Genomic DNA, 15441 nt, shown 5'->3' on the forward strand with positions numbered 1-15441 from the left:
TAAACCCTACTACTAGCACAAGAGAAGAAAGCCAGGGCATGCAAGAGTTTATCAGGTCACTTAGTGCATCCTTTTATCACAGATCACATAACTGCCTGGACAGAATCAAGCATCTCAGAGAAAAGACTTTACTTCATTTAGTGTTTAATACTCTTCCCCACTATAGCTCAGTATCAGAGACTGAGTAACAGCTAAAAGAACAGCTGGGAAAGGAAAAAGTAAAAGAAAAGTTTAAAACCAACAAACAACAAAACGACAAACAGCAGGGGGAAAAAGTGTTGGGGTGTGGAGTAAAGAAACCGAGTTTGCCAGCCATCTGAGGCACAAATGGGACTTTTCTTCAAGTTCTAACTGCAGTCAGGTCTGTGCTGAAGTCTCATGTGTATTTGCTTCTCCATGTGCCACCCACACAGAGCAGCAGTTGCATGCCCTCTGCCTGTCCTCCTGCCTCCAGAAATAAGTGGGAAGCAGGGTGTTTCTTCTCTGAATTCTACAAAAGGCTTGGAGTAAAATGCCATCCAAATGTCAGCAGGGCAAGCAAATACTCAAGAGTGAGGATTTCACTCAGCTCTGAGATTGCAGCACCACAGATTCTTCCTCTAGGTATTACAAACCAGTAGCAACACAACAACCAGCAACTTTACTATAGGTTTGCAGAGATCTTGTAAGTAATGATTTGCCTGTAAGTTGAATTCCAGGAAGCTGAGGAAATAAAATATCATCACTTCTTCACCTCATCTGTCCTTTGCTTGGTTTTTTCCACCTGCACTCTGACATCCATTCCACCAGCCCCTCCATCTTGTCTTCACCCATTTCTGACTTCTCTTTGCCTCTCTTTTTCCCCCTGAAGCATTACTTCTTGGCCTCTCTTTGGAAATAGTAAGCACAAGAGCCACACAATGCTCTTTTTAGCAGAAAGCCAAATGCAAGCTTTAAACTGACATCATACAAAGCTGCTGAAAAACTGACAGGTAGAACACCCAGAAGCACCAGTTTCCTTGGTCACCCATACTGAAGCTGGCACAGCATTAAGACTAATCTGCTGCTTGCTGCTCTCAAAATGTGCTTTTTAATGATGCAAGTCCCTGACAACGTTACGAAGCTTCCTTTGTACCAGCTCTGTGTGCTATGCATATCTTGGTTGCTCATTTCTAAATCACTCTCCATGCACAAGCCTCAGTAAATATCCTCAGCACAACAAAAGATTCTTTTGTTAATCTTTGTCCCTTCCTAGTCACCCCCAGCTCCCTCCACACATGAAATCAACAGCTGTTTCTGCCAGACCCTCCCCTAAAAACACTCTGCATCGAATAAAGCTGACGTTCCCATGAACGTGGCCCATCAATACCCTCTACATTAAGTGTGCTTTACCTATAGAAACATCCCAAGAGAGAATAAAGTGAATAGCTACATACGATGCTACATGCTTCATGACTGCGAGTAAAGTACATCAAGGAGAGCTGAGCACCCTTCCCCTGCAGGCAGCACACAACACAGAGCCTCCTGCCACGCGTGGAATGGTCACAGTGGAGGTGCAGAGGGCACTCACCTCTTTCTGCAGCAGATTCCACTCTGTCTCGCTCACCAGGCGGTAACCGCTAGGAGACACATACGCGCTTTCAACTCCTTGTGTAACACTGGAAAGAAGTGAAGCAGTCTCTTCTTGCTCTGGTGTCATTGCTTTGATTGCTTTCTCCTGATCTTTGGTTAACATAAACCCGCTTGGCATTTGCAGAGACCCAAGGGAAGCCGTATCATAGTTCTCAGACACTGAATCTGCTCCAACAAGTGGTCCAAAATCTGACTCATCCAGGTTCCCCGCAGATTTTGCTTTGTTGTTGTATCCTAAAGCTTTGGACTGTAAAGATCCGGATGTCCCTAGACTGTCTGTTGACTGTGCTCTCCGTAGTCCATCTTTAAACATATCGTTTTCTGATTTATTGAATGATTCACCAGAAGACAGAAGCAAGTCTGCGTCCAGCGAATGGACTGAGCTATGGGTGCTATTTAAATGCACCTGCAATTGAAAAATAAGGGAGAAGAAGTTACATACTCCACTCTAGAAGCATGGTACAAATGAAATGCTGGACACCAAATATAAGGTGTATTAAAGGGAGGTTTAAATTGGCTTTGATAAGAACATCTGATCACTAAAGACTGTAGAGAAAAGGATATAGAACTGAAATGTACCAGCCACCATTAAAGAAAAATAATCTTCTGTTAACAGAGTGCTTTTGTAAGAATCTGTCTTCCTGCCAGCCCTCTTACAAGGACACAGCCACCTTACATCTTCTAGTATTTGAAACAAGGCACTTCTTCCACTAAAGAAGAGATACAACTTACAGCATCACTTCTAGAACTGTAATCCAGAGAACAGAATGCACGGATTGCACTTTCATAACTATGTTTAGATGCTTGTCCATCTTAAAACAAAAAGAATTAACACCAACGTCAAAGCAAGCAAAGAATGTATGTAAAAATCTACTTCATACTGACAAGTGAATATTTCTCTTCTGTTTCTTTCTTCTGCTTCAGGAGTCTGACAAAATATTGTAAGAGAAAGAAGTTTTTTTTTTTTTTTTAACTATATTTAAAATTTTATTTTCACATAAAATAAACTGAAAAGGAACGAGGCTAGGATTAAGTAGAGAAGCATCCTGGGGAATGTCAATACCAAAAGCCACAGTGGCTGTCCTGTGACCTGTATACGGAACATTAAGTCTCTTGATCTATTTTTATTTACTTGCAGCACTGAAAAGACAGCAGCAGTGCTTTATTTAAAAAGCATATGGCTGTTTTCAAAACATCTTCCAATATTGTACGCTTCTGCTTTGCCATTATGCAAGTAAAGAAAGTAACACTGAAAGTAAGTCTCTTCAGAAAAATACCAGCTTCCATAATAGGTCCAACACAGACTAGCAAAACAGATAAGCAAGCAAATAACACAATGGAAAAGGAGAAGAAACTTCCCACTCTGATATCTGCTTCCAACCTCTGTGTTCACTGGTCTTTCTGCTTCACAAGTGAAAATTTTAAGCAAATCTCAAATGCAATTTCAGCCTGTCCCAGCACCCCATTTCCTACAAAACCAAAAGCGCCTGCTCAATTGCCACATTCAGCATTATCTCTTGTTCTGCCTGCAAAATGAAGCTACTAATACAACTCAGGCAGCTTCAGCAAAAACTTGGTGCTGAGCCTCAATTACTGGCTTGGCTGACAAAAGCTTATTTTTGGCTGCTGAATAGATTTGGCCAAAACCCTCAGTTTGCACAGTTGGATATATCTGGATATATATATAACACGTACAGACACACACATCATGCTATTTTGCACATGCTAAAGCAAATGACTAATTTAGCTATCAGTGACCTTACAGTTGTCTAACCAGTGTAAATTTAGTACAGAATTCAAGAAATAGGTTAGCAAATTAGCTGCAGAATGCTTGCTTCCTGTTCAGATTTAACTGGTTTAATGCCGACATTTCAGGTGAGTTGGAAAGTGGTTATAAATCCCAAAAGAACGTAACAGCAGCAGTTACCATCCACAACACAGAAGGTAGATACAGTTTCTAACAGCAACAGAGGATTTTAAAGAATCATTTTCCAATTTTCATTAAGATTTATGTATTCAAGAGCAGCTCAAAAGGTTTCTTATTGCTTAGTATGAATGATAAGGGACAGAGAACAAAGGGCACAAAGGGCATTTGTATTTGTAATCATCGCCCTGAGGAACGAACAAGTACATGAAGTTGCTTTGAATCGTTTTACCTCTTCATTAGAGAACTGGGTAAGGGATTCCTCATGGGCTAAAGAGCAGGAAGCTTTTGTTTCATCGTCTGAATCTTTCTGTTTCTGCTCCTTCCTTTTGCTAAGTCTCTGTTGATCATCTTCTTCCTAAAAATCAATTGTCAGAAGACTTTACTATAGTAGTCATTAGCTCTCATCATAAAGCGTTGCAAAGAAAAGCAGTAATAGAATGGGGGTTGGGTTTTCTCTCACACTTTTTTTTTTTTTTAAAGCCCAGTGCTCATATCTCTTAAGGTTTCTTTTGGTTAAAGATCACTTAGTGTTCATACCACAAGGCACCCAAACTCACTTAAACAATAACCTGTTTTTCACAGTTAGTGGACAATTGTTTAGTTGAACAATTTTATTCAAATAATGGATTATTTAGATCAAATTTCCTGTTATAGGAATTACCAAATAAGCAACAACACAAACAGCTCTTACACTGGCTATTGTATAAAACCTGATAACATACAACATCTCTAGTGGCCACGCTAACGGCCGTTATACAAGCACAAACCTTCTAACCAAAAATGAAAATGAGTGCCTTGATCACACTAAGCACTGCAATATAACAGAATCAAATAAAGGCATCACAGAAAACGAAATTAAAACACTAATACACAGTAAGAGAATTAAAAAAAAAAACACAACAAAAAAACACAGAGAACTACATCCCAAAACCCACAAAAACCTGGACGAAAGTGAACCTCCTGTCTTGGCATCCTTAACACCTTAATTTTTTTCCACCATAGATGACAGTTTCTTCCTCCAAGATTAACATTTGGATATCATTACCTTTTCATTTAACAATATTAGCAACATTACTTCTGAGGCTACTACAGATACTAGTATTATAGTATTCACACAACTTGAGTATTCCTGTTACAAGCGTCAGCTGTCATTCAAATAGAGAATTTCTATCTCAACTGTCAGCTGTCATGTTTTGGAAATATTAACACACATTAACAACTTTTGCCTCCAAGATACGTTTTCTATACCTGTCGTACTATATTAAATTTACAGTATTAAAAAAAGAAAAGAAAAAAAAAAGCAGCAAGTGACCTGATCTTTTTTTTTCAGTTCTTCGACCTGTCGAAGCTGCTCAGAGGTCAGGACAATTTCCATACGTTGCATGTCTCTCATCAGCAAACGCTGAGACTCCAAGAACTGGTCGTTGGCTTTCTGCCACGTGTGTTTCAACTGGTTGTGCTGCTGTCGCTCTTGCTCTAGGAGATGGCAGACTATTCAAGAACAGAAAGAATCATTCTGAACCAGAATTCTTTAACGACTCCTCCTAAGTGAGGCATGCTCATGAATAAAAGTAATTATTGTTCAAATAAAAAACAATATGGCTTTGTTCAACAACTACTTAGAATGAAATAAAAAATTTTCTTAATTCCTGTATCAAGCTTGAGATGAAGGATGCATTACTGACAATTTAAAGATTTCCCAGTTAGAAAACAAATGCCTTCACTTCAATCCTGAGCTCTAATATTTTCTTTTTTAGGGCCGGTATTAAAAGACTGACTAAGATCCTATTTATTTCAGCAGAAAGTTCTGTTTTTCACGTGATTCTGCTTCCTGAGGGCATGTACATACATTTCCACATCCGTTCCAACACAAGGCATTCAGAATTGAGATACTTCGGAGAGACGTATCACCAGATTACATTACAGAAATAATGCTCATAATTCTACACAAATAAAGGACACCAAAATCACTTCAGTAAGAATAAAGCTTGCAATTCTACGAGAACCTAACACGAATTCAACAGTGTCCTCAGAGAGAGTGAATGGATTTATTATTTCTCTCCCTCATAAGAGGACTCCAACACTCTCATAAACAGCACAGGGGCTTTCACATTTATAAGTAATGCTCCCCCTTGCCCTCTATTTATTTATTTTTAATCCAGCTCGTGTAAGGAATCAGAAGAGAAGTAACAGGTGTATTGGTGGGTTGGTTTTTTTTTTTTTTGCATCCTTAGTGTCAAAGAGTCAAAAGGATTATCACTACGTAGGTACCTTCATGCAGTTCTTTCCGCAATTTCTCCGCATCCTCTTGCAGAACAGATTTTTGCGTGTTGAGAACAGCCACGTACATCTCTAAGTCTGTCCTACAGGACTTCTCAGCTTCCAGATAATGGTTCAGTTCTTTAACCTGAATAAAATGAGGGAAATACACGATCTCAGTGAAGTAATACTTGCAGGCATTTCCTTTTTGGTAGAAGCCAGGGTCACATGTTTGGGTAACAGAAAGCTGCTGAAGACAGCAGTTGATTTCTCGAAATCAAAGGTACTCAACAACCAGAATGGAAGTTGCATTTGCAGAGTTTTTTTTTCCCTGAATGAATTATTCATTAAAATTCCACTAAATCAAACATTTAAGTAACTTAACTAAAGTTTCTATGCTCAGACCACAACAGAGGCAGCACCAAAAAGTGGCAAAGAGGCAAATATGTAAGAAAAGCAGACAATTAAGTAATTCTTCAATCAGCACCAATAAACCAACAACATAGAATGTCTGGTTTGGGGTTTCATACTCCAAAGAAGATGTGAAGACAATCTAAAATGGAGTAGTCAGAGAACATAACTATAAGGCAATTGGGGAATGGACAAGAAAAAAAACTAAACAACATTCAAATCTGTGCGAGTCTGCTGAAGAGAAAGGAAAATCTGTTCAGGGAGGATGGGACGAAAACCAAAAACAATTACAACAAGAAATACATCACAACCTTTTTTCCCCAAATAACAAAGGCTAACAAAGAACCAGAGCAAACACCCTACAGAGATTGCACCATCTTCTGTGAGATACTTTCAAGATAGGATTACATAAACATTTGCCAAACATAATGCATACAAAAATGAGTCGCACCTTGGAGCAGGAAATGGGCTGAAAGATTAATTTTAGGCCCCATACACTTTTACAGTTTCCTGATTCAGGAATCAGAAGTTTTTATATGGTAAGAAACAAAAGCCTTCAGCCAATTCCTGACTGGCTACCCAGAGTTGTTCATCATCTTCCTCAACACAGTTTAGGAGCCACAGATACTGATTCAGAGTTCAACACAGCTCTTCCTGCTTTTATTTTCCATTAAAGGTGGAGACAGCTCCTCCTGCCCCAGGATACAAGTTTTCTGTCTGCAAGTCTGTTGGCCTTCAAAATGGAGAAATCTGACTCCCAGAGAACAATGCTTGGGAAGAATGGTGTTTGGTGGGAGAAGCATTGTTTCACTAATCCAGTACCTGACACTGAAAAACAAAATGACTCAAAGCAGATCCGAAGAAATTTCATCATGAGCAATGGACAAGCCAACTGTATCGCTCATTCTGCACAACCTGTCTGGCCTCATACCAGTCTAATAATATAAATCATGTAAATAATACAGTGTATTTTTATAGGGCCGCAGATTAAAGAACAACTTCCTATGTCAGTATTTAAACCTCTCCTTGCTATATACAAAATAGCAATGCTCTCTGATTGGGCACAAAAAGGCGCCTGCAATAGGACTATTGGGAAGTTTAGTCAGAAGGAATATAGATAAAGATAGTATCTACCCAACACAATTGATGAGAAATTTCAATAGGGGTTCTGAGATATCTAAAGAATACAGGAACGTTGGGTAACTTGCATGTCCTGATTTATTATCAGCAACATCTGGCGATCCTTTCTATGAACCTGGGCTTTTCTTAAAGTTTAACGTAAGAATTCTGGTGCTATTGCCTCATTTTTATGCCCAGGATTATAAGATGAAATATAGCTGGATGGAAACAGACTGAAATAAAAAAAAAGAACCAATGTGACAAATGCAAATCGGGGGCTTTAAGCATGACAATAGCATAAAAGCAGGCTGCTGGAGAGGTGCAAAGCACCTGTTCTTCTAGAGCATCATTTTATTTGCTGAAATTATGTGGTTATGTCTAAGCAGGGATAACACACACGTAATCCAACCTTGAAAACAGAAAGACAGGAAAACACCTACAGGCCAAATATGTTATTTGTGCCACAGGAGAAAAAAAACGTGCATGAAGAGCTTCACAATACATGCTTTTCTCTCTTACAAAACTTGCCACTATTTATCTGCATCAAACAAGCATGATGCAAGACACAGATCAGGACATGGTTACAATTCCATCTCACCTTTGATGCTTCTAACTCCTTTATTTTTTCTTCAGCTACTATCAACTTCTCCTTTAGTGCTGCAATCTCTTTCTCCATAGGCATCACAACTGAACGAAGCTTCTCAGCATCTTCCTGGGCCTGAAATAAAAGCAGTAAGTTATGAATAACACAGTATCGCAGTTTTCACCACAATATTTTCCATTATGGGAGACACTCGGAGGAAATATCCATGACAGCAGCTAACTAAACTCCCACTTTCAATAGCAGTTTTACTACTTAATTCAGCTACCACCTCTTGGACAATAGGCAGACATTACTTCTGTCAGAGGAAACAACAAAATTTCAAATCCATGTACGGATTGGGCCATTGATATCTGATTTAAATCCAACACTTTCAATATTTGGGGAAGAATTTAGGGTCCATGCATTTCAAAACGTTTACCCTTTTGGGTTATTAAAGATGCAACTGCCCTGCAGCCTGCTGCCATGTGGTACACATGAACAAACTGATCACGAGACCTTCGGGGTGATTTACTAACTATTCATTTCCTTACTTATGGACGGAAAAGGATCTGCACAGTAACACACAGTGCAGCTTTGTTCTGTTTTGGAAGATTCTTTTTCAACATTAAACTCCTACTGATGCAGCATCAATTTTTGCTGTTAGTGTACTGACTATTTAAAAATCATATATAGTCAATCTATCAAAAAAAATTCCATGTTATGTAAAAAAAAAAAAAACACTTCTGAAAAGATCAAAGCAGAGCAAAGGAATGAGAAGATTAATAAGCCAGGAAGAATTTAACCTGATTAAGGTTGGTTTTATGTATAGAGACTGAGAGCGCTCAGTTTTTCCTCTATTTGCTACTGGAGGAATTCACAGCAAGGGATGGGGGAGCGGAAAAGCTTGTCCCAAAACTGAACCTTGAAAAGCTGACACTTAGCCTGATCAAACATGACAACTGCTAGACGAAAACATTCATGCCTTGTTTTAAATCTAGGCTAGAATGTAGGTTTCTCAGCCTATTCACTGGATTTTCATTTTCTGGTAAGCTTATTGATGACTGCATCCTACACAAGACTTCCAAGAGGGAGAGCAGACGAGAGAAAATGTTAATAGTTTAAAAATAAATTAGTATTATAATATATAGAAATGCTACCACGTCCATGGACTACAAAAGGCTGTCAAGAAAATTCTATAGGCAAAACATAATTCATTGTCTTCATGCTTTATTGACTTCTGCTGTATTTTGTCAGTGCTGTTCAAAGAGTGAAAATCTTCAAGGAAATGCGGGGACATCACATGTCCCAGTGAATTCAATACTAGGGACATGTGACAGAGTCACACATACATACACAGCCCCATGCTGGCAGCCAGCAAATCATCAGTCACATTTTTTGAACAGATGGGAGAAGGAGTTCGGCTTCAGGGATTGCTTTATACTTCATTTATTCTCTCAGTTCTGTTTATTTAAACCTATCTGTACCAGGCTCACATGGACATGGATAGCCCCTTATCTTGAATAAGCTGTTCCCTGTTATTCATGATGGCTGCAAGAACATTCCATCGCCTGTCTGACTTCACACTGTTCAATGGCGAACATACAGCAACAAACACGGCCACGCTGGAACCAACCAGTTCAGGGAAACAGTCAAGAAAGTTCTCCTGAAACAAAATCAGACCATTCAGCAGTGACCAGCTGGAAAGAAAAAGTTCCTCTAGCTTGTACTTCTTTGGGAACAGAGATGAAGTTTGACACTGGCTTTGCAGTGCATTGCAAAAGTTTCCTTAAAAAAAAAAAAAAGAGAAGTGTGGAGTGTGAAGGATCCATAGAAAACTTGAGCGTGGTACTTTATCTCCTTAACTGAAAAATATGCATACAATGAAGATAACCTTTAGCAAGCATATGGATGCAGTACTGCAGTATTACAGTTCACAGATTTTCTGTTGTTTAAAATGGATCTTATATCATATATATATATATATATGTCAAATGGAACACAACTGAACTGAGATATCACCGAGCCAAGGTTAGAAGCAGGTCAGTGTCCTGGACTGAAAAATGATACCCGTGATCTTGTTTCTGCTCTTCCATTCTTCTCACCTCACCCAGCACTGTCAATGCAAGACATTGGGATGGCTTTCTGCTAGTTTTAAGAATAACTGAATTTTATATGCCGGTATAGTATCTACTACACAGATTTTTTTTTTAATTGTAATGTTTGGAGATTTCTTAGAAATGAAGATGAAAGTATTTTTTAAAAACTCTTCCCAAGCTCATGCTTTAAGATAAAATAAATCCATCCTTTTAATACAGAATATAAAGACAGAGGATGAATTCACCTCTGTTAGACAGAAATATCATTTTGTATGAGGAACTGATTGCTAGTTGTCAAGCACAACATCCCAAGTAACTGAGAAAATTCCTCCTTTCTCACTGCGTGCTGTGGCATGAATATTCATTATTTTGATACCCAAACACAGCTTTTTGTGGGCTTGGGATTTGCTTGTTTGTTTTTCGGTGAAATTCCATGTCCTTTTCCTAATTTTGATTTAATTCTTAGTCTCCTTGAGGAAAAACATTGAAGGTTTCATGAGGAAGAACATTAAAAAAACCCAAGGAAAGCAGTTTAAGCAATTATTTCAAGCTGCACTCTAAAGACAGATTTCCCCCTCCCCTCATGCTACATCAAGAACACATTCCTCTGCTTTACAGGCCTATAAAGCTTTTCAAGCTCATATTGATCACAGACTAATAAGTCAATCAAATTTCCCCGAGGATCACAAGAAATATTGATTTCCACTTTAAAGAAGTACAGCTGAAAACTGTATTTATCTGCTATCCTCAACTTTTAAATGCAAACCGGTCCACAGCAGAGCTACTATGCTTAGGTGAGCTGCTCTTCCACCTAAGCAACTTCCAACTCCAACTGTTACATGATCACTGAGTCCAGATGGGAAAAAAAGTCAGACTTTACACCAGGAACTTTGCATTATCTGGCTTTTTTTTAAGGGACCCACCACACACTGGTCAAATTCTGATCCTCCCCTTCCAGTTTCTGCCAAAATCCTTTTTCCCTTAACAGGGCTAAAGCAATCTCTAAAACAAACAAGCAAAAAAAGTGATGCCTTAAAAATCCAGCAGCAGTAATTCTATAGATTGAACATCGTCAAATGGGTGTTACTCAAACTCCCACCTTTATAAATCAAGGACTACATAAAGAACAGTCATTGAATACCAGGCAGAAAATATCCAACAAACACTACCTAGATTCAAGAATCTCTTTTGTAAGTCTCAGAAAAGAAATTCCATTTTGAAACACTAATACTGATTAATTTTTACAATATAGTAAGACCCAGTAAAATTCTTATTAATGTAGAATGCTTGTGATATTCAATACTCTGCTTCTTTGCTGACAGAAAGCAGAAATGTGGAAGTGCAGTGACATGGCATATCATCAGATATTAGTCTACTCTTTTCTTTATCCAACAAAAGATAATTTATTACATTACAAAAAAAGAAAATAATACCTTGAAGCCTTTTGAGAAGATAAATGCACTCAACCACGAGTATTTAATCATATGATATACAAGATTCCAAACCTGATCCATTAGGACAAGTTCAACCTTTCTGCCTGAAGGGTAAGAAATACACAAAACTTCAAACGCAGTGAAAAATCCAAACTCAACACAAGGCACTTCCACCTACTTCTGTGAACTGTTCCAAGTCACAGAGTTTTGAATCTTTCCGAACTCCCTTTCACCACCTAAGCCCTGTTGTTTTTATGACAGCAAGTTTCCATGCATTCTAGGAGGCCAGCAGAATGGTGTTGCACAAATGCAGCTAATCTTGTGACACAAGCAAAAGACATTTTAGAAATAGCATCCATTAAAAGTCTCAGAAGAAGTAGTAAGATTTGAGAGAAAAAACAAAGGTGCGGAATGTAAAGGAAGTTTTATAAATCTGCAGTCTCTTCAGAAAAATCTAAAAGGGGGCTTTACTAGAGTTCATTTGACATTACAACAAGACTTTACAACCTCCTGCTTTTACCAGCTGAAGGTCAAACCTTACAGTTTTCTCAGGTCCAACCCTCTCACTGCATCTATATAATCAGTTACAACATCATTATGGATTCAAACTCAAGATCAGGTCATGACGACTTCCACGAGCAAAGAGCTGAAAGTTGGCAGTTGTGCTTCTGAGGATTTACAGCAGAGTCTAGAAATGAACACATGCATAACTACACAAATACATCAAAAGGAGCTGGAGAGCTCAATTTCAACATACCTTCTTCATTTCATTTTCGAGATTTTCCTCCTCTTGGCCTTCAGACAGTCGCCTTCTTAACTCTGCTATTTCCCGTTCCATGTTTTCGCGATACTGGTTCCACTGAGCTCGCTCTTGTTCCATCCTGTGATGATACTGGAGCTCATAGTCACGAACAGTCTCTATAAAACATCATTTCCAAAACTTACTTTCAATGTAAGTTAAAAAGAGAGCTTTATTAGCTTTATCTCCAACCGGACAATGATTTATCAGAGTTAAGGGAAACTATAACAACAGTGAAGTCTCCCTTGCCCTCTCCTCCTTTCGACTCTTATCCCCAAAAATAACTGCATAAGCAAAAGATCCAAAGGAACTACATTTCAATTTGGGCCACTGCTGTAACAGAAACAAGCTGCCAAACTGTATGATCCCTAATTTCCAAAGAGCATACATGTTTAATATCCTGTTTAGCGACACGTTTTGTACCTTCAAGCATGTCAATGAGACAAGCTACCAAACCCATACTTCTTTATTCTAAAATGCAAAGAAATAACTAGAACTTCACAGATAGCTCTCACTTCCCTATTATTATTACTACCCTTCAGGAAAGGAGCTGTCTTTATATATATACAGCAGCTGGCACAACAAAGCCTTGATTTTGGTTTATGTACCTGTGTAGAACACAAGTAAATAGAAATTTGTCTATTCAATATGCATGAAGATTTGTGTTCTCTTGGGGAAAAACATTATACAAAGATGGAAACAACGCCTACAGCCGGCAGGCTGTAGGCTCAGGATATTGTGATCTTTAAGAAAACAGCCATTTATGGCAACAGTCTGTCCCCAGTTTACATCCTGCGTTTTATTCCTTGCACATTATTTGTCTCAGGAATGAGAACAGCTGTGCAACATGCAAACAACACAGAATAGCTCAGGAGCAGCAAGAAAAACAAAACCAAACAATACCCAACAACCAAAAAGAGCAACACATTCAGCAGCTAGCCTGGGGAGAAGTCCATGGGATGCTACTGGAGGGACACAACTGTATGGCAGCAGAACTGTGTTCACACAGGAGAGAAGAGAATCATGCTGTCAACTTGAAGCTGTTTTCAGACCTGCCAAATTATGCGTATTATACTTATCTTCATGAAGAATCTTCTAACCAAGTATTTTTAGTTCCTCGGAAATTTTTTGCATATCTATATGGGTGTTCTCACAGCCACGATCCCTTCCGAATTCTATCCCCATTTTAAAAGAAAAGAACAGAGCTGCTTTTGATAGGGCTAGGAATTAAGCCCAATTCATCGCTTCTGTATTCTGGTTGTGCCAAACCATGAGAAGCAGCTATCCACATCCCATGCAAGAGCATGCACAATCACTAAAGGCATACTAAAGAGTTATCTGATCTTAGCAGCAGCAGCTTGTCTGATTGTTACCTTTCATAATAGCTTGCAGTGAAGCTACTTCCTCTTGCCACTGTCTCTTCACCTCATCGATAGCTTCCTGCTTTGTATTCTCAGATACTGTAGCTATAGCTTTGATGTTTTCCATTTCAGCATGAGCTTCCATCAGTTGTGTCCGCAATTGTCCCAGATCATCTTGGGCTGCCTGCAGCACTGCATTTTGTCTTTTCAGGTCCTCTGAAAAGAAGTATTATTTAGCTTGATTAATGTATTCAGTCTGAAGAGTATTGATAGCAACTACGACAAAGAGCAATGCTCTAACAAGAGGTGAGGGAAGTGCTGATATTAAAGCAACTCGTCATAACAAGTAAACAAATGTTAGCAGGTATCTTTAGGGAACATTCTTCCTTGAATTCACTTCCTTTTGCCTTTTATTAAAAAAAAGAAATAGCTTTTTTTTTTAAAATGATGTAGCCACGAAGTGGACATTGTAGATATAACCAATGAATCAACACACTTGATGAAAGAGCTTTTAACTAGTTTTGTATTACATAATTGATCATGGTAAAGGTAAAGATAAAAGCTAAGATCCACAGACAGGAAGACAGGTCTTCAGGACTTTCCTCATTTTAGACACCAACTTGTTCTGAATTTGTATGGAACATTTCATATTCTAGAATAGAAATGCACTGTGAACACTGCCTGAAGCCCACATATAAAAACTACGCAGCTTCATTTGCTTTTTACCACACCTGCACTAAAACTAAGTTTCCTCTACAGAAAGTAGTAATACACTCAACTAAATGTCCACTACTTCCCTAATTGTTGTAACCATAAACAGAGATTAAACTAATTTCACATTATCCTCCTGAATTTTCAGAGCAAAAGCTCTGAAAGTGGAATATTATACAATTAATTCTAAATGTACTAGCAGAAAATAATTTTATGCCTACATAGCGTATGTCAACAGCGATCACTTTTAGCAGAAATGTCTGGCAAGAGTACAACAAACACCAAGCTATCTGCATGTATTTCCCTCAGTACCAAAGAGTCTAATCCTTGTGTGTTTAGGGAAAAAAAAAAGAACCCTGAGGCATTTATATTATATTTATATTGTTTAGTTTTTAAATGGTAATATTAAGGATAGGCTGCCACAGTCCCTGTGTACATTTATGACAGGGTCTTAGAGAACAGGGAGAAAAAAATAAGCTTTGGGGGAAAAAGAAGACAAGAAAAGAAATTGCTTGTACATTCTTCTCTGGTATTCTTTCACTTTGGTACATGTGAAATACGTATTTTTTTTCTTATTATAATTTATTTCTATTTTTTGACTGTTCTGAGAAAACAGAATTATTGCTGACCTCATCAGCAGTGTCTTGTATCATAAATTTCCTTTCATGCAGCTGCTAGAAACACAAAGAAATAGGCCTTCTGCATGATCCCATCTTCATTATGCTTGTTGTATTTCTGCTCTCACAAGCTTAGACAAGCAGCTGCAGTATTAATGTATTTTTTTTTTATTTTGCTTTCATATGTTAAGAACAGAAAGATCATCAGAATTAGAAGTAAATCAATTTGGCTGTCAGAACAGCAACTATTTATACTCTTTAAGTCTTCACTGGCCATCTGAGCTCACATGGTTCAAATTTTCCTATAAAGAACATTATTGGAATAAATGCCTTTGGCTAGTATTAAAACTTTAACAATGTTTGTCTGCTTACAGTCTAGCTCAGACGGAAATTTAAGACAAATTAATACATTAAAAAAAGCTGGCCCCAAAGTACACACAGCACACCATCCAGACCACCTCTATCCACTTTCCACTTGAACTGCTGTTCAGACAGAACAAGCACGCTGCGACTT

General features: G+C 38.3%; 1 protein-coding gene across 5 annotated transcripts in view; it reads right to left on the minus strand.

The window, feature by feature from the left end:
- The window catches only part of RABEP1 (rabaptin, RAB GTPase binding effector protein 1), a 46504-nt gene that overhangs the window by 12144 nt on the left and 18919 nt on the right, over nt 1-15441 (minus strand). For all 5 annotated transcript variants that reach the window (XM_021415795.1, XM_021415794.1, XM_021415797.1 and 2 more), the window contains exons 3-9: nt 13612-13815; nt 12197-12357; nt 7926-8045; nt 5810-5945; nt 4851-5029; nt 3768-3893; nt 1550-2017 (exon numbers count right to left, since the gene is read on the minus strand). In XM_021415795.1, coding sequence (XP_021271470.1) covers nt 1550-2017; nt 3768-3893; nt 4851-5029; nt 5810-5945; nt 7926-8045; nt 12197-12357; nt 13612-13815 — 1394 coding nt within the window. The remainder of the gene's footprint in view (nt 1-1549; nt 2018-3767; nt 3894-4850; nt 5030-5809; nt 5946-7925; nt 8046-12196; nt 12358-13611; nt 13816-15441) is intronic.

The sequence above is a fragment of the Numida meleagris genome, chromosome 18 (assembly GCF_002078875.1).
Source record: "Numida meleagris isolate 19003 breed g44 Domestic line chromosome 18, NumMel1.0, whole genome shotgun sequence".
Taxonomy (NCBI): Eukaryota; Metazoa; Chordata; class Aves; order Galliformes; family Numididae; genus Numida; species Numida meleagris.